The 26,066-nt window shown below is 52.0% G+C and overlaps 1 protein-coding gene across 2 annotated transcripts in view; it reads right to left on the reverse strand.

Moving 5' to 3' along the window:
- LOC111148585 (Jun dimerization protein 2) overlaps positions 1 to 23,101 on the reverse strand; it is a 38,406-nt gene extending 15,305 nt beyond the window's left edge. Inside the window, exons 1-3 of one of the 2 annotated variants that reach the window (XM_022505277.1) lie at positions 23,053 to 23,093; positions 14,249 to 14,355; positions 13,375 to 13,598 (exon numbers count right to left, since the gene is read on the reverse strand). In XM_022505277.1, coding sequence (XP_022360985.1) covers positions 13,375 to 13,575 — 201 coding nt within the window. In that variant the 5' untranslated portion in view covers positions 13,576 to 13,598; positions 14,249 to 14,355; positions 23,053 to 23,093. Of the gene's footprint in view, positions 1 to 13,374; positions 13,599 to 14,248; positions 14,356 to 23,052 lie in introns of both variants that reach the window. The other variant, XM_022505276.1, reaches the window with a different exon arrangement.
- Between the last annotated feature and the right edge of the window lie 2,965 nt (positions 23,102 to 26,066).

The following is a 26,066-nucleotide window of genomic DNA, read 5'->3' on the forward strand; positions in this document are numbered from 1 at the left end:
TGGACGAGTCCAAAGGATGCTGCTTGCTCAGCTCTCCCCTGCCCCGGGGGCCTTCTGGCTCTACCTGACTCCCTCTTTCTAGAATTTTCTGTGCTCTGGAAGCACAACCCTGACCTCGTCTGTCCCTCTTCTACTTCTCTGGCCTCTCCTTTTCTGTCCCTTGCCCAGGACCCTCTTCCTGTCCCTGTCAGGCTGATGTCTCCCAGGGTCCCACCCCTGGCCTGTGGCTTTTCTCACTCCACGTGCACCAGCCACGGATCACTGTGCTTTCGACCACCATCTGTGTACGAATGCCAACCAGATCTCTGGCGTCAGGCCGAAACATCCAGCTGCTAGTCTGGGTGTTCAATCTGGATGTCCCTCAGCCCCTCAAAGTCTTTATCCTTGATTAGCTACTTCCTTCTACTCTCTGCCCCAGGCTGGCACCGTGGCCTACGTGCTCACTGGACTGAGACATTCAGGCCTCCCCGCTCACTCATGTGTCCTCTTTATGTCCAGTTTTGGCTACCCAGGCCGTCCCATTCTACATCCTGAATCCTCCTTTTCCCCATTGCCACTTTCCAGGCCTTCCTTCCCTCTCTCTCTCTCCTAGACCTCCTAGGAGGCCTCCTGACCCTGCACAGCCCTATCCTCCATCCCAGCCACGGGAGGGGAATCTTTCAAGAATGCAAATTTGATCCAGTTACCGGTCTTGGGTTCTCATTACCCTCAGGATAGAGCTCAAGCTCCTTAATGTGTCAAGTAAGGGAGGCTTTGACTTGGCCTCATGAACTCTGGTTTCAGCGCCCATCTGTCCCCCCCACCCTCCATGTTGCTGCGGCCCTGACCCTCTCCATACCCCACACTCCGCAGGCCACATGCCTTTGCTGTTTCCTTGGCTTCCTCTCACCCTGTATATTCAGCTCAAGCATCACCACCTACAGGAAGCCCTCCTTGGTTCTCATCCCTTCCAGGCTGAGGAGGTGTCCTTTTGCTCTGGGCTCCCACAGAACTCTGAGCTTATCCTGGCCCCTGTCGTGCTGTATTGTGACCTTAGTTTCTGCCCCCTCCATGAAACTGGGAGTTCTGTGAGAGCACAACACGTGTCTCGTTGGCTTTCTGTGTGCTCTGCACCTTGCTGAGTCTGTGGCCACCCGGAATGCTCACTAAATGTTTGCTAAAAGGAGGCCTGATCCACAGAGCTGATGACCTGGGCGAGACTCCTCATGCCCATTCTGTGCCCTCTCCACTTCAGCCCAGATGTCCCCACGGCCAGGCTACAGCAAACACACCCACCTAGGAGCAAACCCACGTGGTGGGTGCCAGGCTCACTCAAAGCATCAAACCAGCCCAGCCAGCCACCAGGTGAAGGCTCTGAGTGAGCAAGAGCTGCCAGGGGCAAGGCCTCCACCTGCCAGGATGACTCACTCAGCTCCACTGGCGGCGAGCGCAGGTGGGTAGGCACCCGCTCAGCGCACTCGCACTCAGCGTCCACAGGAAGTGGCGGGGAGTGGCGGGGCTGTAAAGTAAGCCCCCTCCTGAGGTTCCGGAACTGAGCAGACCTAGAGATCCTAGCACCCTGCGGCACCCACAGGCCAGGAAGCTCAAGTTCAAAGAAGGGGAGGAAGTCCGCCTCCGACCCCGGTCAGACGGTGGCAGGACCAATCCGAACACCACCGCTTCCTAAACACCTTCTAGAGGGAGGGAACGCTTTCTTTTTGTACTGAAAGCCTGACGCTGCTGCCATTGTTGGGGCATCAGAGCCCATGGTGGGGGGAGGGGGGGCGTTTAGGGCAGGGTGGGGGATCAATCCCAACTGAACTGACTTCTCAGTCTCCTCACATCTCAGCAAGACAAAGCATCCCCCTGACCTTGGCCCCCCCAGTCCCCTGTCCTCAGTAAGAACCTTCTCCTGGGTTAAGAGAACCCGGAAAACAGTAAGCTGCTGAGGCTTGGGGCTGGTTTCTATGAGCAGAATAGGGAAGGGCCGTTCTCTCAGAAAGCAGCGGAGAACAGCCCGTTTCCACGGCTAAGAAAAGACAGCATTGTGTTTGGAACAAAGCCTGAACCAGCCAGCTGGGCAGGGTGACACCCATTTGTGGATGGTCCCGCGGAGAAAAGCACAAACGCTGTTCCCGCAAAAGGGAGCTAGGGGCCAGGAGACATGGGAAAAATCACCTTGGCCGGGACGGAGAGTCTAGCACTGAACAGAAAGGAGCTGATGATTGCCAGGAAAACCTTTTGCTAGAGAAGAGCTATTTGAAGAATGATGGCTTTTGTTGAAATACATCTATTTCAGGCCTGTTTCATATTTATGGTTTGGTGAGGTTTCGTTTCCCACGAGGCCATCAATCAATTTTCTTGCCCAATTGACATTCGATTCAAAAGATGAGAAAGGGAGAGAAACAGTGGCCCCCACAAGACTCTCCCCACCCCCAAAAGACTGGTAAGGAGCAGAATATATCTGGCAGGGAAAATCAATTTTCTCAAAAAGAGTTAATAACACAGTTAAAACTGATTCTTTAACAACAGCAGTGTAATATGCCTTGATTATACTGGGGTAAAAAAAAAAAAAACCAAAACCAAAAACCAAAAAAAAAACACAGACAAGAGCTCCTGCAAAATGACTACCTACAATTAAATGAAAATGCAGTTGTTGCAAAGAATTTTCATGAGCAGAGCTGTTCTCAAAGTCCCGAGTTGGCCAAAGAAGAAGAACGTTTCAAGTACCATCATCCTATTAAAGCCTTGGAAGTCATTTGTCTTTCATCATGAAGGTGAAAATCAAGGTCCTTGGCTTAATTATTCTCCACCAATGCTGTTCGCTTTCATCTGTATGCAGGGTGTGCAGCTAAAACACGGATTTCAGCCAATTTCTTTCAGGCATAAGGCTAGATAACAGACAAATCACTGAGCAGAACAGGCGACCTCTATTTGGCTAATAAAAATCCCGCCCAGGTGACGCGACCGGATGAATTCACAGCCAGGGATGCCTTGGCCCGGAGGATGGAGGGGTTTCACCATGGGTGATACATGTAAGGAAATGGATGCAATAAAAGTTGAGAGATGGGGAAGGAAGGGCTTTGCAGCACACAGGCAGGTAGGGGTGGGGGGGGGGGGGGGGTGGAGCCAGAGAGCTCCCCCAGCCCTAGGATCTCAGACCAAAGCCCTGAGAACTCTAGCCAGCTACAGCGATGAACAGCTTATCTGATCTTCCCTCTGAAACTATAAAGCAGCCGGCCTACTGACAAACTCTGCAGCTTCATTAATTCAGAAATCCCTTAGGCTGTGAATGCTGGCAGCGGGGAGGTTCTCAATACCTGGAAATAACTGGTTTGGAAATGTCTGCAAACTCAGAAGGCAGCCCCGCCTCACACAAATTCGGGTGCCGCACACATTAATGGGCAGCTGATGGCGTGCAGGTCCCTCCAGACAGTTTGAGATCGCTGTCGAGAAAAACGTGTTCTTAGACCCTCGTAGGCATTCTCAGAGAGAATCATTGTCAGTCGGAGCTGGAAGAGACTCTAGGGTCGTCTAAACCTGCAGAGAGGGCGTCTGGGTGGCTCAGCGGGTTAAGCGTCTGCCTTGGACTCAGGTCATCATCCTGGGGTCCTGGGATAGTGTCCCATGTCGGACTCCCTGCTCTGTGGAGAGTCTGCTTCTCCCTCTGCCCCTCCCCTGGTCCCCACTTATTCTCTCAATCTCTCTCTCTCCCTCTCTCTCTCAAATAAATAAAATCTTAAAAACAAAATAAAACAAAACAAAAAAACCTGCAGAGAGCATCAGAATGCCCCGGAGGGCTTGTTTCCTCCCAGATTTCTGGACTCCACCTTCTAGAACAGCTGCTTCAGTAGTCTCAGAATGAGACCCAAGAACTTTTAACGTGCTCCCGGATGCTGGTCCACTGCTCTGCAGACCCCACTTGGAGTTGCGCCAATGTGAGCCAGTGGATTTCAGATTGGTTTTGGCAGCAGAAGTCTCTTGCTCAGATAATACCACACTATACTAAACACACTATACTAAATTATTAAGGGGCTCACATTGTATCACAGACTTACTGTAGTCATTCAGTGAGAACAATCAGGTGTGTTGTGACTGATGTAAAGCCTTTCGCTCCGAGGTTATGGGGAACAGCTGCGGATTTCTGACAGCCTCAGGATCCAAATTATTCCCATCTCATGTTCCCTTGCACACGCAGATCAGTAATTACCAATGGCACGGGTGTGAATACGGACACAGGTAAATCACACTGTATTAGCTTGCCCTGCACGCTCATCAGTTAAAGAGGAGTAGCAGGAAAAGCTCTGTTCTGAAGTCTACACAAAGTCAATTAACCTGGTGGCAGGCATCGCCCCCGTGGTGCTCCCCAAAGCGTTAGATTTGATAACTAATAGGTATGAGCATGTGTGTGGGTCTTGCTTTTAAAAAAGCACAGAATAAAATTATGCTTTAAAAGTGACTTAACCTCTCAAAATCTCAGTTCTCTCACAACGAATGGCACCAATAACACCCACCCGCTGTACGGTTGTTAAACAGATCAAAAGAGATGATGTCTACAGAAGCAGTTTGCAAACTATAAAGTGCATTGCTCACGTGAGCCTTCTATCCTGAGCCCAGATGTCCTCACTCCTTCAAAGACCTGGGCCGGTTTATATCGCACCAGAGGTTTCCACCAACGGCCACAGGCTACAACCACCTGCTGGCTCCACCCAGACCAACTGATTCAGTCTCCAGGCTCCATTCATGTCAATATATATATATATTTTTAAAAACTCTCCAGGGGACTCTAATGAGTAGCCAGAATTACTCCATATTTCCTCCCAAGTTCCATACAAAATCCTGCCAGATAGCTCTCGTTGCTTCTGGATGGCCCCTAGCAATAAAAAGGAAAAGAGGAGAAAATGCCCCTAACGAGATCCTGGTTTTTTCACCGCTGTTGGCTTAAGGGGGAGGGGGGGGAGTGTTAATCACTATAGCTATGAATTCTGGAGCCCGGATACATGCCAGGCCATTTACATGATTATGTCTTCGAATCCTCCCCACACCTATGTGACATAGATATTATCCTTCCTCATTTTAAAAGCAGCTTTATTGAGATGAAATTCACCAATTTGCCCTCTTGAAGTCCACAACTTGATGGCTTTCAGTATATTCACAAAGTTGTGTGACTATCACCACCATAAATGTTAGAGCATTTTCATGAACTCCAAAAGAAACCCCACGCTCCTTACCAGCCGCTCCCCACTTCTCCCATCTCCCCCAGCGCCAGGCCCCAGGGATGGTTCTCCTTGCCACCTCTATGGATTTGCCTATTCTGGACATTTCCTATCAATGGAATCCTGCAGCATGTGGTTCTCTGTGACTGGATTCTTCCACTAAATGTAAATGTTCTCAAGTTCATCCATGTTGTAGCAAGTATCTGTATTTTATTCCTTTTCATGACCAAGTGATAGTCCACTGTACGGGTAGATCATATTTTTTTAAATCTGTTCTTCCACTTATGGACATTTGGGTCGTCTCCACTTTTGAAATATTGTGAATAATACTGCTATGAACATTCATGTACACATTTTTGCATGGACATCTGCTTCTTTCTACTGGGTACCTATCTAGGAATGGAATTTTTGAGAACTATTTTCTGAAGTGATTGTACCATTTTATGTTCCCACCAGCAGAGTATGAGGATTACAACTTCTCCAAAGGGTCACTAATATTTGTTACAATTTTTTGTTTTAGTATAGTCATCCTAGTGGCTGTGAAATGGTCTCTCAGTGGTTTTCATTTCTTTGATGGCTAATGATGTTTTCTTGTGCTTATTAGCCATTCATGTATCTTCTCTGGAGAAATGCACATCACCCATTTTTATTATTGAGTTGTTATAACTCTTTACATATTCTATATACGAGACCCTTATCAGATCTATAATGTGCAAAACTTTGCTCTCGTTCTGTGGGCTATCTTTTTACCTTATGTCCCTTGAAGCACAAAAGTTTTTAATTTTGACGATGTCAGATGTACCTATTTTTTATTTTGTTGCTTGTAGTTTGGTGTCCTATCTAAGAAATCATTGCCTAATCCAAGCTCACAAAGATTAACGGCTGTTTTCTTCTAAGAGTTTTATAGTTTTAGCTCTTATATTAAGTCTTAGATCCATTTTGAGCTAAATTTTGCATCTGGTGTGAGACAGGGGCCTGTCTCCCCCATTTATACAAAGGCAGAAACTGAAGTTCAAATGCCTAGTAACCTCTCCAGAACCCAATTGTTCCAATGCAACAGCCCTGCTTTGCTACAGTGCCTCCAAAGAGCCAAGTTTTTCTATGGGTGCTGGCTGTGGGGAGGGGCAGGAAGAAGGGTTATGGAGCCAAACTGTGTGGGAGCTTGCCATCCAGAACACGCACAGGCACCGTGCTTAGTGAAGGGGAGCCCTGCAGCCACAGCCGCTAAGCAGAACACACAGAGCCCCAGCACAGGGCACGATGTGCACAGCCTCAAGGGGCTGCTAAACCCAGAGGAAGCCCATGATCTGACTCCCAGCACCTCCGCAGTCTGCCCAAATCTGCCTGTAAGTCCCAGGTTGCAGAGCTCCAACCTCAGGCCAAGTGGTCTTGTGTCTTGGGGACATGGTAGAAGGGAGAGCAGCTTGGCTGGCTCCAGCGTTGTTCAGCCAGCGCAGCTCACCGGCGAGATGACCCAGTTTCCCAACTCTGAGTCCATGCTGCCAGTGGACCTGGGGACACCAAAGAAAGACGGCCAGCCTTAACAGAAGAGGCCACTTTGTACGGCTGCTAAAAAAACTGATGGCTCCCGGGACTCCAGCAATGACCTTAACACCACAGGAAACAAGATAAGGGTCGCACAAAGCAGCTTAGGAGAAGACAGAGGGTCGAAGGGCCTTCTCATTTACGGTTTGCGATGGTAACTAAAACTGGCTACATGACACTTGCATGAACTACCAGACACAGGAAGGTCTGCTTGCTTCCCCAAAATCCAGGTCAAAGGTGCAACACACTGGAAAGGCCAATGCTGTCAGAACGTGATTCACTGCACATGGGCCGCAGCCCCTAGAAGAGGCAATTTACAATCATATTGTGCTGGAGTCAAGGTCATCGTTTTACACTGTGCCTCAATTAATCTTCATGATGCAACTCGGTGAGTATGAGTTTCCTCTTTTTATAGAGAAAGAAACCGATGCTCAACAAGACAGACGACCTGTCCAAGGTCATACAGGGAGTGAGCCAAGGAGCCAGACTTCGAACCCAGAAGCTTGAGCCCAAGTCCGGAGCTCTTTCCAGGCTCCAGAAGCAGAACCTCAGGTTCGGAAGCCAGGATGGTGTCCTGCACCTGTGACACCTGGGACCTCCACACATTCGGGCCACTCACCATATCCAAGGGCAAAATACCCTCAAAGAAATGAAAGCCCAAGGAACAGTGTTGGAATTGATAATCCAAACTAACTCGCATAATTAACACCTTGGAAAAGTGAAGCACATTCCTGTCTTATGTTTGTTGTGTATCTTACTGAGCGCCCGGCATTACGTGAGACCTTCCAGCTGCATTCGTCCATTTGCTCATCAGAGCAGCCCCAAGGGGCGAGTACTAAGATTACCCCCATCTTAAGGCAGAGACTCTAAGAAGGCAGCACAGGACTCCCTGCACTTTGCAGAGGTGTCTGATTTCTAAGGACACACAGATGCAACCATGTCCCCACCACCCTCTCTCCAAGGGACACTGCCCTCAAACGACAGCAGGTGTGACCAACTGATGAGGTGAAACCAGAGCATCAGAACCCTTGTGAAGGCTTGGGGTCCTGCATCCCAGGGGACTCGGTAACACGGGGGCCAACGATAAAGACATCCAGAGCGGCCTTTAGCGATCACTCGCTCTCCCTCAAATGAAACTATTAAAGGAAATAAAAAAGCTAACGGCTCTTGACAGCGTGCTAACAAAGTGACGGAACTAAAGCGGAAAGTCAGGATTTCAGAGATGAGCTGGGAGATTCCTGTTCCAAGAAGGGACAGATTGGATCTCTCTGCCAAACAAGTATGAGACAGAAAAAGTGTCTGAGTCAGGGGGAAGAAGGCCAATGCTATTTCAAAGAGCCGCAAATTAAAAACCAATTATGCAAAGCTTGCTAAAAAATGTCAGTGGGCTGCTTTTATGTTTTAAATCACTAAAAACACAAGCGTGCTTGCGCCAACGTTTACCCAGCACATCAGATGATTTGGGGTAACTTTGTACATGCTCAGGCTAAACACGGACGAACAGTTTGGTGCACCAACTCTGGGATGACCACCCGAGCCGAGGATGAGCACACCTTCCAAGACCACCCAGTAGCCCACAGACTCAGATTCACATTTCATCAGTGGTGAAAAGCCCCAAAGTGTTTTGGGGGGGGCCCCTGGCAGAAGTTGGGAAATGACCAGTGTGAAATTCACAAACGGCCAAGTCTTTCCCGCTCTGAGAATGACAAGGACGCAGACCCAGTCTCCATGTGGAAGGTGTGCTAGAAAGACAGCCCAGGTGGGGATGCGCACCCTGATTCCTCAAGGTGAAGCCCTCGGAATGCCCCCAAACAAGGATCAGAAGAGCCCAAGGAGAGGCATAAACAGTAAAAGGTCCCCAAGTGTAGCTGAGGAATCTCTGAACCTACTAAATATACAGATTCCGTGGACTCTGCTCTCATAGCTTCTGAGTCCATGGGCCGACGGTCAGGCCTGGGAATCTGCATCTATCAAGTTTTGCAAGCAGTTTTGATGATTAGCTAAGTTTTAGAAACTGTTGGTTTGGTTTTCATGATTTTCTTTCTTTCTTCCTCATTCTCTCTCTTTCTTTCTTTATTTTCTGCCTAAAGTCCCTAAAGTCCAGGAATAAAAAACAAATGGACAATGTGTGGAGATAAGAACTGAGAGATACAGCAATCGAGGGGTAGAAAGGTTAAGGGACTTGCTAAGTTGACATAGTTAATTAACATTTAAACCAACAAGCACGTATCAAACAAACAATCCATGCAAGGGACTGCACACAATGTGGTGGAAATAAAAGGAAATGTAAGATGTCATCCCCGTCTTTGGGGCCTACACACAGGACGCACACTCAAAAGCAGGCTGTGTGGAAGGCAACAGGGAGTAGTGGGGATTGTGGCAAACTAAAGGCTTGTGCTAATACAGTGAGCATTTGCTACTCAGCTCTAGCTTCTTGGTGTTTATGAGGGTGTGGGCCTGGACTGACCAGATATTCTGGGTTTGTTTTAAAGGAGCCAGAAATTCCACATTTCCTGGCTTTTAAATCTAAAAACACATTCAATTTAAAAAAAAAAAAAAAAAAGCAAGAAAGAAAACCACACAGTCAGGGCCAAATGAGATTCATCCGTAGGCTGACTCTTGCCCATGGAATGATGGTTTGCAGCCTCTTTCCTAAAAGGTCATCCAGTCCAAACCCTGTTGAACTTGAATGTCCTCCAGGGCCCTGCAGAGTGGACCAGAGGGTGAGGGGTCCCCTCTAGCAGGTTAAGTGTGTGTGTGTGCCCTCATGTGTGCAAGGACGGGGCTTCTGGTCTCCCTCTGTCCATGCTGGAAATGCATTCCAGGCACAGAGGCAGGGTGTGGGCCCAGCAGCCCACTCGGAGATGCCCTGGGGAGGGCTAAGATCTTCAGGCCAACAGGGGCTAGTTGGCTGAGGAGTCCGGCTGGAAGGGGCTACAGAATGAAATGCCAAAGAAGGACAACTCCGGAGAAAGCTAGAGAGCACAGCTGTCTTGAAAAGGACTGTTGGAAAGGCAAGAAGAACAAAGAGGCTAGGGAGAAGCATCGGCTCTAGAAATCCCATCCCCCCCGAATATGACATCTCCAGAATCCCCAGCCAGCCATCCAAACGAGCCCTCTGGCCATTCTCCATGTGCTTGCTCGGCGAAATTCGTCCTCACAATACTGACCACTACCTGACCTTTCACATCACACACTACTTCGCCTATCTGCATTTCTGGGTGCCCCCGACTCTGATATACAGCTCCAGGAGAACGGGCTTCCTCTGCTTTGTTTATGGTTCAGTTCCGTGCCTGGCACGAGCCAAGCGCACAGTAGTTGCTTAGCACTCCCTGCTGGACCAGCGACTGCAGCCAACCTCTTGGCACAAAACAATTCAAGTGTCAACCACATAATAATAACAACATCAGCACAAAGCACTCTATCATTTACAAAACCTGTCGTTTAACTTAATTCCTCAGATGTTCCTTTACCGAAATGCTTTGTGTGTTTGGCCACGGCCCAAGAGAACGCTGGCCTCTGCAAGGCGGACCGCCCGCCGGCCAGCTCGGCCGGCTCTCTCTCCCGGGCCTGGGGATGACAAGGCTCCAGAAGTGCAGGGTTCAGCACTAACAGGGCTGTGCATTCAGAATGATGGAACATGGCGGGGGCTGGGTTCATCTGGCCTCCTCGGCCTGACAGCAGGCTGATTAGACACGTGTAAGGATGGAGAGAGCCGTGGGGAGGTGGGGAGCGGGGGCAGCAGAGTCTAAGGTTAACACTCTGCCTCTATAAAGTTTGACCACTGTGCTGACTTCCCAGCTGCATGGCATTGGACCTCTGTAAGTCTTATTGACCTCATCTGTCATGCAGGCACAAACCACCATCACGGTAACAGTCACATCTAAGGGTTCCATGACACTCTTTATTTTTTTTTAAGATTTTAAAAATTTATTTGACAGAGAGAGAGATCACAAGTAGGCAGAGAGGCAGGCGGAGAGAGGGGGAAGCAGGCTCCCCACTTAGCAGAGAGCCCGATGTGGGGCTCGATCCCAGGACCTTGAGATCATGACCCCAGCAGAAGGCAGAGGCTTAACCCACTGACCCACCCAGGTGCCCCTTCCATGACACTCTTGACAAAGAGCGCCTAGCACTGCACCCAGCCCGGGCCCCCTCCCCAGCAGCTGCGCCAACGCCCCTAGACAGCCCCAGCTCCGCCACTCTCCAGCGGTATGATCCTGGGTGTCTCCATCTCTTCCTCCCTAGACCTCAAATTCCTCCACCTTAAAACGGGGAGAGCCCAATCTCCAGGATCGGGGAATGAGGAATCTGCAAGATCATACGTTCGGTACTTAGCACAGGGCCCGGTGCAACTTAAATGCTTAATAGTTGTGAGCTAGTATCTCATTATCCCTCAAGAAACTTCTACTAGTCTAAAATGCCAACGTGAAGAATCCTCCAAAGGCAGTTTGCCATGTGCAAAGAAATCATTGGGACAGAAGGTTCTCCAGTGGCAAGTTTCTCTCCCCACCTCCTTTATTTTCCCGTTGCTCTAAGAATAACCCTCCCCCAATCTTAGGTCTGCCCTAGGAAGCATTTGGAGGTCAGTTCCCAGTGCGGGGCTGAGCTCGCTCCACGCCAGCGCTGTCTGCAGGGCTCCATCTGCCTCTTCGCCCCCACGGGGCTGCAGTCTGACAGCGAGGGAGGGGACATGCAAATACGCCCTAAAAACGGCTTGTTATTTTCACGGCCTGGCTGTGCGCGTTTGTGGGGGCCTGTGAAGACAGCACGTCACTGTCAGGTACAAGGCATACGCCACCAATCTGGGGGAGGCTGTGAAATGTAAAAATACCCAACCCAAATAAAGCCCTTTTCCAAAGGAAAAGAAAGCTCCTCGGGTGCCCTCTGCAGAAAGGGAAGGAGGTGGTAACTCAGCCCCCGGGGGCAAATCCCCTGCTGGGCCCTCCCTGACCAAGGCACCTGGCTCTTCACTGGTCCCACAGGCTCGGCGCCCCAGTGAAACTGTTCAGCTGCTGCTTTTCAGCAGCAATTATACTGTGGAACGACCCAGAAACGGATGCTTTCAAGTGATGAGCCTGGGAAAAGGGATAGCAAAAAGACCAAAGACGAGGGCCCTCCATAAAGAAAACAGAGCACTAAAAAAGCCAGGAAGTGCTATTAACAGCACGTTGATTTACAAAATCAACTCAGAAGACTGTAATTACCGTCAACTTCCATCTCCAACTTAACAGGCTTTGACGGGCACCCACAATGCACCGCATCCAGGTGTCTCCTGCTCCAGCGGGAGCCAAGCAGTTAAGGTAAATGGAGGCAGCTTGTGCTAACAAAAGCAAAAGGGGAAACAAAACCAAGGACAATAGGGAGGGGTGGGGGCCTGCGGCAAACTGGAGGGAGGAAAGAGGTGAGGTAGAGCTCTCCATTCCAAGTAGCCAGGCCACAGTGGGGTACCGTGTGACCAGGTCTCCCGAGTTTGTAATCAAAGATTAAAATCCAAATTTCCAGGTGAAATGTTGGTTCAGGTTTCTTTTCAAACACTGTGCGGGCCAAACCAAACACCTCTGAGAGCCAGATCCAGACCGCAAACGGCCAGTTTGCCACCCCTGACCAAGCCCCGGCAACCCCTCTTTGCAGATTTGATGGCACTCCTGGGGATTGGGAGGCAGGGGGAGCAGAGCAGTAGCATAATAAACCCAATGCAGTACCCAGACCCCTGTCCCCACTCAAAAGTCCCTCCCTCCTGAGTGTCCCGCCCTCTGAGCTCCAGGCCACAGGAGGGACCCACATCCAGGGGCACCGTTGCCTATGAAGACCCTCACTGGGGCAGGTCTTGGGACTAACTGCCACCCCTGGGGACGTGGCTGGGGGCGTGTCCTGCGCAGAGGCTCACCCACGCTGAGGACTTCTGCTTCTCACCAGTCCCCAGGGAAACGCTGCTCTTCTGCAAAGAAGGCTCATGGGAACTGTGCCTCAAGGGACCCAAGGAGGCAGTGCCACACCTGCGGGTCCTCTACAAACATTACCCAAAGCAGATGGAACCGAGTGACCGTCGCCATGCCTGTCTCCCGCAGCTGCTGGGGAACGGATTTCCCACACACTCTCCCCCAGTGCCTACCTTCAGCTCCAGCCTGGGGCCAAGACGGGTAAGAGGCAGGGAGGTGCCTCACGATAATCATTTTTAAATTATTTTTAAAGGTAGTCCCTGATTGGCATTCTCTTGTATGGCTTCCAAAGCATGCGCGTGTGCCCACGACCTCCCCCGATGGTCCCAACAGCCCAGAGAGACCGCCAATGCATTATTATTCATTACTGTTATTATTAATCACCCTTCCTTTGCCTCCGGGAGAACCAGACACAGGTTCAGCATCCTGCCCGAGCCAGACCTTCTCAAACTTGAACATGTCCGTGAATTCCTCGGGAGAGACTGTTAAAATGCAGATTCTGAGGCAGAAGTTTCTGGAGAGGTCTTGAGCTGCCGCATCTCTAACGAGCTGCGGGGTGACATAGATTCTACCGGTCCTCAGACCCCAGGCAGAACAGCAATGCTCAGGTCCCTCAGCGAACGCGGGGCTGGAGCTGGGGCTGTAACCCAGGCGTCTACCCTCGGAGTGCCCTCAGAGGAACAAGGCTCGCTCACCTCACTTTTCACGGGTTGGGGCCTCTTGCCCAGCTTCACCTCCAGGAAGTGCAAGGGGGCGATCATGGCCCCAATGTTGCGGATGTCGGCGTATTTCAGCTCCTCTGCAGTCAGAGCCGAGCTGGGGAGTCCGGTAAGGGGGCCGAGCCCTGGCAGAGAGCCCGCAGTCACGGAAGGGTCTGGAATCTGCCCAGGCATCATAGCAGGAAGAGCGGCAGCCCAGCCTGGAGTGGGTGGGAGAAGATCAGGACATGCGCCGTCAGCCAGGCTTAAGCCCCCACGCCTTGCAGGAGGGGCTCTTTCTTTCTTTCACTAATGCTCCCCTGAACCCCTTTCCCGCCCAGCTGCTCCTCCCGCCTCTACATCCATTCTGTGATAGCAGAGAACTCTGATCAGTTGGTTCCTACCAAAGTTATTCTTGGCACTGAAGGCAACGCTTAACCCAAGCATAGGCCACACTGACTCGGGATTTGCTATGAGCTCGGCACTGCGGTAATCCTTCTGGGAGCCCCACGAGACGGGGTCAGACCCATTACACAGATGAAGAAGCCGAGGCTTAGGAAGAGAATTCGCTCAAGTTTGTACACCGTTAAAACTGGAGTAGCTGGGATTTAAACCACACTGGGCTGCCTCTGAAGAAAACGGGTTACAACAGTGGGATCTCAGGCCCCGGTGCACCTGTTTGAGAAGGAGTTATTTTTGCTCTGGTGCGGTGCCTCCCCTCAGATCACACACCCCGCTCTGCATACTTGTTAAGACACCCTAAATACGAAATGAAGCAAGTCAAAGTTCAAGGTAAGCGTGCAGGTGAGTGTGTGTGTCTGGTTTCTATGGGGATAATACGGAGGCAAAGATGAAATGCACTAGTGGGTACCTGCCCAGCGGAGCCCGGGATTAGAAAAGTCCTCCTGGTCCCTTTATTCTCCAAGCAAACACATATTCTGGTTCTGCCACACCCAGAAGGTGTATAAAGGAAGACAGCTGCAGGCATGAGAGAAAGACGGAAGTCAGACTGGTCAACACCAGGGAACTCTTATTCCTTCTCTCTATGGGGAGAAGCTTGTGGGTAAGAAATGGTCACTTCAAGACACAGAGAGCAGTGAAGAAAGCATGTCTGCCAAGAAAGCCAGACTCATCTGGTCCCTTCGAGGGCTCGTATCTATCCATCCATCTACCAGCCACCCAACTGATGACCACCTATGAGTCAGGAGTCACTGAGAATATGGAGATCTGATGTGTACAGCCTTGTAAGTCACATTTTAGTGCAAAGCTGCTCCAGGATTCCAGTCCTGCAAAAGGGAACTTCTCTCCCTTCCCACCTCTCTGCATAGGGCCATAAAATCAAAACCTTAACGATCCTGGAAATCCTGGGGGAGCTCTGTCCTACCCTTCCACCTCCATCAGCCTCTTCCCACGAAAAGGGATGTATTTGGTGAGACAGGGGAGATGTGACATCCCTCGGACCACACTTTCCCGCTGGACAGATTTCATGTTCTCCTATGGCCATGCTGTCTTGGGCTCACTGCCTCCCGCAGGAGTGGCCCCGGGGGCGTAACCCACAACTCTCTGTCCCCACTCATGCTGCCAGGTCTATTTTGCAGGACAGAGGCCCACTAGGGAGCCCCTTTTGACCACAAGTATACACCATGTCCTCCATCTCTGTTCCCTTTTAAAGGTGAAATTTGCTTCCCCATCCAACCCTATGTCTCTTTCTCAATAGGTTCTGCACTCTGAGGGGAAAAGCATGTGAGGGATTGGCACCCTTGAACCACAAAGACTCAAAGACTTCCACTGGACATCTCTTTCCTTAAAAAAGGGTGTGTGTGAGTGGACGACGGACCTGCCATTTTGCCCTCAGTACCCCAGCGTACCTGCCTATGAAGCCGTCTGTACAGAGCTCCCTACCAGGCACCCGAGTTCACACTTGGTACCCCAGGCCCTATGTCTGGTCTCCACCTGCTCTGCCTCCCACACCCGGCCCCTCGACCCTCCTTAGCACCTAGTGTCCCCCGGGCCTTTTCAGAAAAGGATCTGAGACTCATTCACATCAAGTCATCATCTTAGAGCTGGAGGAGGCCCTGCGTTTAACCACATCCTCATTTTGCACATGAGGATATTAAAGCTCAGATGGGTGAAATGACTTGTCCAAGGTCACACAGAGGAAAAGCCAGGGCTGGACTCCCGGTCTCTGGATTTTAGAACCAAAGCTTTCTCACTCTGCCTTTTTTGTCCCCCCCCCCACCAGAGTTCAAGAGATATATATGCAGATATTAATAATCTTTTAATGGTGGACTTTGAGACACTAGACCCTAGCAAAGGATCACTCTCTTGCACTGAAGACCCTCTACTGTGCCTTCCATGCAGATCCAGGTTTAGGAAATTCCCCAAACAACCCCATGGTATGCTGGGTGGGAGCCCAGATGTGGACATGGCCCCTGAGACATCTCTATGTGGTGGGTCAAGGTGTTGTGACCCTTCCTAAGCCTAAACTGGACTGAAGGCACCCTGCCCCACCTCCAGAGCCAGGCCTGCAATGCAGAGAGGTCTGCAGGTTTCCGCACCAGAAGGTGGCTCTGGGGCAGACTGGATGAGCTGCTGTTTCCCAGGGCCTCCCCCAGGGAGAACAAGAAAGGGCCCAATGGAAGGACTCATTCCTAGGTGGCAAAATGATGCCTGGGCCCAGCCACAGGGACACCTGGCAGGCAGAGGGGAGTGATTTCAAGCTACCTGAGCCAAGCTGACAAAGGAAACTCACATCTCCTTTCCAGAAGAGGAGAAACCCTTCCCATATCCCCTCTGCCAGACCTGAACTCATGCCACAAGGAGTCAGTGACCACCCCCCCCGCCCCGAAAAAAAGGATGCTTGAGCTAGTCAAACCAGACAGGCAACAGGAGGCAGGGAAATGCTCTGTGCCTGGTGTTTCAGCTGGATACAAACCCCTAACAGGATGGGGGCACCACAACTCCACTATGCAGCCAAGCAAAAATACAGCACAAAATCCCCTCCTTGGCCAGAAGCCCCAGAACCTTCCCGTACTGCAAAGGCCAATTCCTACCAGGCAAAAGGTGCATGTGGGCACTCAGCAAGCATAGGGGTGATTTCAAGAGGGAAGCAGCAGTCATGGCTGGTTGCTGCCCCCTGGAACCCCAGGGCCTAGCATCATTTCTGGCACAGAAAGGGTAACCAACAAATACTTGGTGAATTAATAAATAAGTTAAAATGAATGAATGAACAAGTGATGAAAAATAAAGTCACGATGGAACAAAACTGAGCGAGTGGGATAAGGATTTGTCTCTGGGAGTTTAGATGCTCATTATCCACCTCCAGATCATTTGTTCCCACAGTAGACCCCAAGAAAAATACTCCAGAGGCTTCTGTATGTTTCCCTGCCTAAACCACCTCAGAAAGATGGAAGCCAGACCCCACTCTATTCCGGGAATGATAGGCTCTGCTCGTAGCTTCTGTTTATTTTCATACAGATGGTCTAAATGAGACACTAACAAATGATCCCAAAATATAATGGTTTCTTTGCTACTGTGGGACCCCCTCGGAGGGGTAGCCACCCCCTGGGAGCAGCAGCCCCATAAATTCTTGCCATTCCTGCTCCCCTGTGAACCCATCCCAATGCAAGCTGCACTCAGAGATTCAGCCACCAAGTTTTCCTCTACAGAAGCAAAAATCCCCCTTTCCTCGCAGCCCCTCCTCCCCGCCCCGCAAGGGCGCCCCTAACTGCTCAGATACAAACCACAAAGTCCTTAACACATGCCATTCCTAGGAGACAATCGCAACAGCTGACATTCACCAGCTCGAAGTCATCCTAAACGGTTGGGGTGGGGGGTTATTTGGGGGGGCTGGGGAGGGTGGCAGAAGATGGAGCTGCTGCAGCGGCTGCCTTTCATAACCAGGTCCTCATTAACTGGAAAGAGCTGGCTCACGATCCAAGGTTGAAAGACAACTTTGGTGATTTGAAAAATAAAATAATTTGATGTGATTTAGGGATCTATAAAAATGGGGGAGGGGGGCAGTGGCCGGGAACCTATAATAGCCAGGAGGAATTTACCCACTTCAAGGAAGACATAGGAAAGATGACAAGAGGTGAAATCATCTCCCAAACTGCTTGTTCCATACGGAAACAATTTAGGAGGAAAAGGAGAGCTACGCACTAAAAAGCTTTAGGGGAAGAACCCAGAGATTTTTCCCTTCGAGCCCAGGAGGTCGGAAAGCAAGATAAACACCGTCCATGTCTCCATTAGTAACTGGGATGCATAAATAAAGAGCAAGCTCTATACGTTGGCAGAAGACCAAAACTGGCAAATGGGGCTTGACCTCAAAAGACAGGCCCAGAATCCAAGAAGATTTGGGCAATTTGGGACATTGACCAGGAACAACTTGGAAACTAGCCAATGAAGAAAAACTGGGTAATGCACAGATCCGAGATGAGACTGACAAGTAAGGCACAAATAAGACGGAAAGCGTTCGGGAGGTCACAGCAGACCCCAAGCTGCTCTGGAACCCAAGATTTTGGGAGGTTTGATGCAGCTCCCTAAAAGTGGGCTTGGAAAAGATAGGGACCAGATGGGTCCAAGAGGCAAGAACCTAAAATAGAGATCCAACATCTGTATCTCTCTGTTCTGACTTCTGGGGGCGAGGGGTGGGGGTGTGTCTTAGGCACACAGTTTGGGGCACTGCCTTGTATAAGCACAAGAAAAGCCACAATATACTTCAATTCCAGACTGGGTCCCCTTGGAAGATACTAAGATGAAGAATCATTTCAGCCAAAAGAAGGAAAGGTAGAGGAACCTAAGTTTTCCCCTCTTATTTTCTTCTCTTGTGTACTGTATGTAACTCTGTGAGATATAATTTTTAATGAAATAACAGTCTTGCTGTGATGGGTGAAGCTTGTACAGGGCTATCTTGTGAGAAAGTGCTCAATAATCATCATTTTAATCTAGAATGGTGAAGACAGATTAAAGGTGGTGGGACGTAGGTTAAGAGAAAGTCAGGATCTGCATCATGAACTCTCTGTCCATGGAAATAAAAGTTTAAGGGAAGCTCTAAAGTCCCTGGGTCTCTTTGAGAAGGCCAGCCCCCCCTAGGCAAACAGCTGGACCGGGCTGGCATCGGGAGCCAGGAATGGGTGTGTAAAGAGTGCAAAAGGCCTGAAGCCACAAGGCTCAGTGCTACGAGAAAGTAGAGGTGAGTGGGGGCAGGTCAAGGAGCAAGGCTGCTCACGGGTCAGGGTCCAGGAACACTAGTGGGGTTAGAATGAGTAGCCAGAGACTGAGAATCAACATGAGGGGGTGGGAGGTCTTGGGAGCCAGAGCCTGGGAAGATTCCCAGGAGGAAAACGGGGATGGGGAGTGGGGGGACAGAAGTCCATGGGCAGGAAGGGGTGAGGGGTGGCAGACAGAAAGGTTCCAGGCCAGTGATGATAAAACATAATATCAACTATGGTGAATCTCAGAGAATTAAACAGCAAACCTGTTCTTGGAGCTAAGGAATCATCTGGAATGATCTCTCTCCTGGAATCTGAAATGAGGTGGGTAAATCAGCTTCCAAAAGATAAGATGATCCAGAAGGCAAGGAGCAAAAGAACGGAGAAAACTCTAAAACCCAGAACAGGGGCGTGGCACCAGTGTCTCTGATGGGGGCCTCAGCTCTGCAGGCAGGACAGGGAGGCAGGCAAACAGTAGGAACGATGGAGCCCCATCATCCGAAGGGGAATCCAAGCTCTGCCCTTACTAGCTGTGTGACACCGGGCGAGTTCCCTAACCTCGCCACATCTCACTTTCCTCCGCTGTAAAGTGGGAATAATAATGTTATTTGCCCTGTAAGACTGAGAAGAGGATTAAATTAGTTAATACCTGGAAAGTACCTGGAACAGCGCCTGTACCTAGTGAGTGTGATGTCAGTGTGGCCATGAAGGCCTTCCTTCCTGGAGGGACACCAGTGCTGGATGACCCCGCGACCTCCCTTCCGCACGGTTCCCACCTAGCACTGATCCCCTTTCCTATGACTGTGAAGAGGGTTCTTCCCCAGAGGACTCTCTGCTGTCCCACTTTCCAGCTCTAAACCCCAAGGGGGCAAAACCACCCTGCATCCAGGTCGTTAATGAAGAGAAACAAAGAATGCCTGATCAGGGGCGCCTGCGTGGCTCAGTGGGTTGAGTGTCTGCCTTCGGCTCAGGTCATGATCCCAGGGTTCTGGGATCAAGTCCCATGTTGGGCTCCCTGCTCAGTGGGGAGCCTGCTTCTCTTTCTCCCTCTGATACTCCCCTGCTTGTGCTCTCTCATGCACTCTCTCTCTCAAATAAATAAATAAAATCTTTTTTTTTTTTAAAGGATGCCCGATCAGCGGTGGGTGCAAAGGTGCAGAAACGAGGCCCAGCACCCATGCTTTGCCTTAGTTTCTCCTAAGGTTTCCTCCAGCTGCCAGAACACAGCTGCATAGATCACTGGCAACAAGACACCACCAGGGTCTTCCACGCTGGCCTCCAGAGGCAGCGGGCCAGCATCGTCCGAGTCCTTCCATCTACTGTATCCCCGCACTGCTTAGAAGGGGTCAATCCTTACATCTTCCCAAGAAAGGAATGAGGGGTGACAGGATCAGAAGCCATCCATGTGACACCCCAGCATGCATGATCCTTGCATGTCCATCCCAGCCAAAGAAGAAACTGGAACCTCTCCTCCCAGGAAAGAGTCTTCTCTGGAGACCAGAGAAATGCCTTTGATAAGGCACTGCCTATAAACACTGCGTAATGTAGGTGCACAATAAAAACACATCAAGGCATTTCTGCCAAGATCCTTATTCCAAACAGCGAAGAGCTGGGAAGGCACTACCATTGGACAAGCTTTCCCCCCTCTCTTCCCCGCTCACCCCATCTCTGGTGTGGGCAGTTCATAGTATGACCCATAACACAGACCTGCACACACTGTGTGACAAATTCTTGGCCCTTTAAAAAAAAAAATCCCATTGACCAGCTCAAGCTTTGGAAATCAAGCTCTGCAAACGGAATCCCAGGGGCTGCAGCAAGAAAACAGACTAAAAAATAACAATAATACCAAAAGAAAAAAAAGCAAAAAAAAACCAGAACGGTGGGCTCTGGCTGGGCCTCCCACAGCCAGCTATGAGTGTAAAGAAACACAGACTGAAAATTCCAACCTTGGGTCGCTAAAGCATTTGTCTCTGCTGAGCTTCGAGAGGCCAAACCACACACACGCACAAGAGTGCACACGCGCACACGCACACACGCGCGCGCGTGCACACACACACAGCACACAGAGCTTGGCAGCCCGTAAGTTCCAGAGCTGGTAACACAAGCCACGGAACCGACTGCCAAGACAAGCAACAGAATGAGCCAGGCCCAGTTTCATTGGCCACCATACGCTGCATATGGCCCGGGACGCAGCCAAAACAGTGTTCTCACCCTCCTCAAAGGCATAGGAGACCCTCTGTTTTCAAACACACCTCCACAGAGCCTTAATTAAAGGAAAATGGAAAAATAATGTGCCTGCTGCCCCCCCCCCGCCTATATAGGTATGCACACACACATAACCATACACACTCACTCTATTTTTCTCTTCCTCCCATTTCGGTTGCAAACATAATTCATTCACATGGAAAAAAAGCAAACTGCATCCTGCAGCAGAAAAGCAAAGAAGAGCTTGCCCTCAGCCCTGGCTCTGGCTGCTCAAGTTGAGCTGGGGCCGAATGAACACAGAGCAGGCCAACCTGGAATCGCACAGGGCCCCTCTCTTACAGAGCCCGGCTCGAAACAGAGACCTCGGCGTGAGAGGCGGTCCACTGCAACACCAGCAGCCCCACAACAAACAGGGCCCGGGGAGCCTAGCCCTTCCCATCCTGCCAAGGATTCTGTAGGTTGGAAAGGATGCCCACAGGCCCGCAAACAGGTGGGGGAGACAACAGACCCCAGCGGCTGCAAAAGCTAGGCGGTGAGTGAGTAGAGAGATCCTCATCCAAATCCTTCCTTCGGGGACACTTAGCACTTCCCAACACATCTCCCTGGAGGTGGCTGGAACCAACCTAGGAGGAAAGTCAGAGGCCTCAACGCCCATGCTTTCCAACAGCCCTTCAAATCTCACAGAACCCAGCTCTTCAGGAAGATTCTGGAGCTGCCGGCAGCTCTGAACCAAAGCCAAAGAAGAAGAGGAACAGAAGAGTCTTTGACAATTCTGTCCTCCCTGTTTTAAACAAGGCACAACCTTCACCAGCCAGAGGCACAAGAATAGATCCTGCTTCTCTTCCCCGGTCCTAGGTTTATATAAAACCAGAGCCACGCTCACACCTGATACCTGGTTAAACTCTCCCCTAGAAACCTGCAAAGGAAGATAAGGCGTCCATCCAAGCTGCAGATTTGCTGGAAAGATGAAAGCAATGGGAGGTGTTTTTAAAAACCCTCAGGGGAGGAAGGTGGTGGTGGGGGGGAAGGGAGATGATCTGGGAACACCGCCTGCAGCAAGGGCTTAAAGGACAAGCAGGCATCCCATCGTGCTTCAAAGCTTCAGATCAGATGCTCCTCAAAGTAAGACCTCAAGGAGAGTCCACTAAGATTTAGACCGGGGTACGCACACCCACGCAGTCTGCAAGGCCTGTTTTGAGAGACAGACCTGAGCACATCTGCCCTGAGCGCATGTCGTCAGGTCATAACCGGATGCCCTGAACTTACACTGTAGGGAGAGCCTTACAGTGAGCAACGGTCCGGCAACGTTGCAACTGGAGCTGACCCAAGGGGTCAGTTGAGTTCCTCTTCCACCAGCCTCTCCAGCCGCAAGGATGGCCCATCCATCCCTGCAGAAGAGCCAAGACCTCCCATCTTCCCAGCTCCTCCCACTGACCCAGGCAAAGCCTGGGTCTGCCACTCCAGGGTCCTGAGATCCTGCCCCAATGGCCCAATCCCTCAACCTCCTTTGAGGGGCGGGGCAGAAGAGAGTCTTCCAAACTGGGCTGGGCAGGAGAGGAGGGGCAGGTTACCTAGAGGAGCAGGCTTGCCTCCTTATGTAACCTGGCTTGGGAACCAGGGGGAGCCCACGGGGGACCCGGGCCGCCCCCTTCGCCCCCAGCCCGTTCCCAGCCCAGAACCCCGGAGCAATGGCCCTGAGAGAAGCCCTCGCCATTGGGGTTGAGAGCCCCAGCGCTTCTCCAGGTCCTCTGAGAGCCGCGCTTCCTGCCAGCGAAGGGGGTGGGGGCTGGCACGACTTGCCAGCAGGTCCCTGTCATCCCTCCACCACCAGCACCCTGCACCTCCCCGGCCTCTCGGCCTCCACCTACACCTCCGCCGCCCGTCTCCCCGTCCCCGGGCAGTTTTCTCCCCACTCACCCAGTTCCCCGCCGCCCGAGGGAAGCACCTCCCTGCAAACGGACGGGGGAGGAGAGCGCGGGAGGGAGCGTCCCGGCTGCCCCGCGAGCCGACGGAGCCTACAGTCCCTGGGCGGGAACCAAAAGGCATTCACCGGTTCCCCGGCGCCGGGCCGGAGGGGCCCCGGGGCTGCAGCGCCCCCCGCCCGGACAGGCTCGCGGGGGTCGCGGGGGGCGGCCCGGGGCTGCGGGAGCCTCCCCGCCTCGGCCCGCGCGGGGGCCGCAGTCCCAGGTGCCCGCGCCCGGCGCGCCCTCCCGCCCCCCCCCGCCCGGCGCCCCCCGGCGCGCGCCCTAGCACCCACCGTGCACAAGCCGCGGGCGGAGGCGGCGCCCCCGGGGCCGGGGCCCGGCTGCAGGCGCCGTGCCCACGCAGCGCCGCTGCCGCCCGGCCGCCGAGCTCCGCCCGGTGCCCAGGCCCGTCCCGGCCCGGGAGCCGCCGCGGCGCCAGCCCCGCCGCCGCTGCAGCGTCCGCCGCCGCCAGCGCCCCCCGTCGCGGCCGCCGAGCGTCCCTCCCGCAGGCTGTGGCGGGCGGCGGGACGGGTTGCATCAGCCCCGGCTATATAGCGGCCCCTGGGCGGCGGGGAGGGGTCGGGAATGCGGAACCCGCCGAGCTGCCAGCTCCAGACGTCAGAGGGGGACGGAGAGGAAGGGAAGGAGGGGACAGGGAGGAGGGGGTGTGGATCCGGCGCCTCACACCCACTGACCTTCACCTCCCCCGCCGCCCCGGGCGCCCTCCTCCCGCCGCGGGCCGCGCAGCTCTCCCCGCAGGGGCCGCGGCTAACCCCGGCTCCCGCGCGTCCCCCGGCGCCCACCCCGCGGGGAAGCAGGACGCGGCGGGCGGTTATGTAAGAGCATCCCCGCGCACGGTCGCTTCCACCCCGAGACCCGAGCCGCCGCTCGCGCGCGGGAAGGGAGAAGGCGCGGCGGGACAAGCCCCAGCGCTCCCGGAGGCACTCGCAGCCTGCGTTGAACCATCTTCCTCAGTCCTTAGCGCTTTTCCCCCAAAACCGTGAGGGGGTTTCAGCACATTTTCATCCTCGGACTCTGCATGCCTGAGGGAGTGAGGGGAGGATCTCGCGAGCCGCTTTTATTTTCCGGTGGAGAAGGATGGGCGGAGGATTACCCCCACCCACTAGCCCACCTGGGCGCCCTGCGGCCCCGGGTGGCTCCCTGCAGGGGGCTGCCCTCCTCTGGGGCTGCGGCTAGAGCCCACCGCTTTCCCTGGGGCTCCACAGGCTGACCCCTGGGCTTTCTGTCCCACTCTAGCAGGCTTCTCTCGGCTCAGGGACGCTCCCGTGAGCAGACCCAGCCCTCAGCCGACCCTAAATGGCCTCTTCTTCCCCATTATGACTTCCACTGCCAACTTACTCCCACCTTTCATCCTCCTCGAGTGGTAGATGGTTAATGGCGACTCCAGAGGAAATGCACCTTCCAGTATGTAAAGGCACAGAGACACAGAGCCCCCCCCCCCCCCCCGGCACACATGTGGCTCCCAAGGCCTTGGCACCCTGGTTGGCATCTCCTACCTCCGGACCCTCTGGATGCCCAGCCTACCTTTCTCCCTAGGCCAGTAGGAGTGACCGTGTTTATATTTGGTAACCTTCAGCCTCCTTCCCAGAGTGATGTCAGGTCATCACCCAGAGAAGAAAGGAAGTGAAAGAAAAAGTTCATGCCTTCTTGGAGCGCAGATGCTCAGAGTGAAAGAAACAAGACTTGAGACAGATGGGAGCCGATGAGCAAAACCGAAGGAGCCGTCAGTGTGAGTACAATCAGGCTTTATCCTCCTTACTTCCCAGTGTTTAGAATCTTTCTGGATGAGGGGACTGGTATTACCACGGGACGGCAGACCAAGCACCCATGACATTGACTGACCATTTTCACCTTCACCATCAGCTCTCTCCCTCAAAACATTTGAAGTGAGCCAGTAAAAACAAAGTAAGGTCCTCAAAGAATATACAATGGAAAATGAGTAGTAATCGGATAGTCTTGTGGAAGAGCATAACTGGAGCCCCAGAAAGGCCAACTACACCTTTACTACGGCAGAAAGATCAAAGCTGGGTACTGTGAAACTGCCTTATGATGTTTTCCCCACGAGACTGAGGTCTGGACGTTTATATGGAAGAAAACATGGAACAGGCGCAATGCGTCTTCGTCTGGGACTTTGAAAAAACTAAACTGATCTATGTGTGGGGACTAATAATTAGCGTGTGTGGTTAGAGCGAGTCCTCTCCGGGGCCTGCTTTGGACGTGGCTGGGCCACCAGCAGTCCTACTGGGCCTTTGCTTCCCCCACAAATTAAATATGCTACAGGGGTGGCACCGAGGGGTAAGCTGGTGGTCTCTAGCCCCCTCCACCTCCCTAAAATATCCATTAGGTCTTCTCTGTTATTTGATATGGATTTTTTCAGCTGTATATACAATGCCATGTAAACAGAGCTTCAAGCCCTCCCTGCCAGCCACATCGCCCCCTCCCAGATCTCTACACGGTCATTGCCTCTGGAAGTAGCTGGAGAGAGAGGCCATACATTGGCTCATTTATGGAGATGTTGGCCTGCCTCTTCCTACCCTGCTGCATGGAGCTAACCACTGGCTCTTAGGGACAGACAAGAGATCAGTCTAAGACAGTTTGAATTTAGCTTTCTTACCGCTTGCAACTCAAAGAGGCCTGATTAATGCACCCAGGCCTGGCCAGTGGCCTGACTGAGAGAGTGTCATATATCCTAAGTGGGTCTGAGGAGGTTAGGGATTTTGAGGATCTCCTGGGAAGAGAAACTGCCAGAAGCTTGACCTGAAACTGCCAGAGGGGGACCACTGAGAGAGAAGCTAATGCAAAGAAAAGTATAGGATAATCAAGCAAGGGAGGGAAAGGCATCAAGCTCTGAGGGCATTGCCAGCCATGGCTGATGTCATCCCTCCCTCTGGAGTTTTTAGCTGTAAGAATCAGTAAATTATATCCCACCTAAGGCAGTTTGAATTTAGATTTCCTATTATGACAGTCCTTAACTTAATGATGGTTCAACGGATGATTTTCCAGTGTTACGATGAGGCAAAATCCATATGCATTCATCAAAAACCATAGTTTGAATTTCGGTCTTTTCCGGGCCAGTGAATATGTACTCGATCCTGTCTCCTGAAACTGGGCAGTGATTGCCAGGCACAGCGCCAGGTCAGCCACGCAATCACGGGGGTAAACAACCAGTACACTGACCATGGTTCTATACCTGTGCCACCACTCTGCTTTTCACTCTCCGTGTGCAGTGCTCAACAAACTACGTGAGCTATCCAATACTTTAGTATTAAATAGGCTTTGTGCTAGA

This window comes from Enhydra lutris, unplaced genomic scaffold (genome assembly GCF_002288905.1).
Source record: "Enhydra lutris kenyoni isolate GAN:26980312 unplaced genomic scaffold, ASM228890v2 scaffoldscaffold20, whole genome shotgun sequence".
In the NCBI taxonomy this organism is placed as follows: domain Eukaryota; kingdom Metazoa; phylum Chordata; class Mammalia; order Carnivora; family Mustelidae; genus Enhydra; species Enhydra lutris.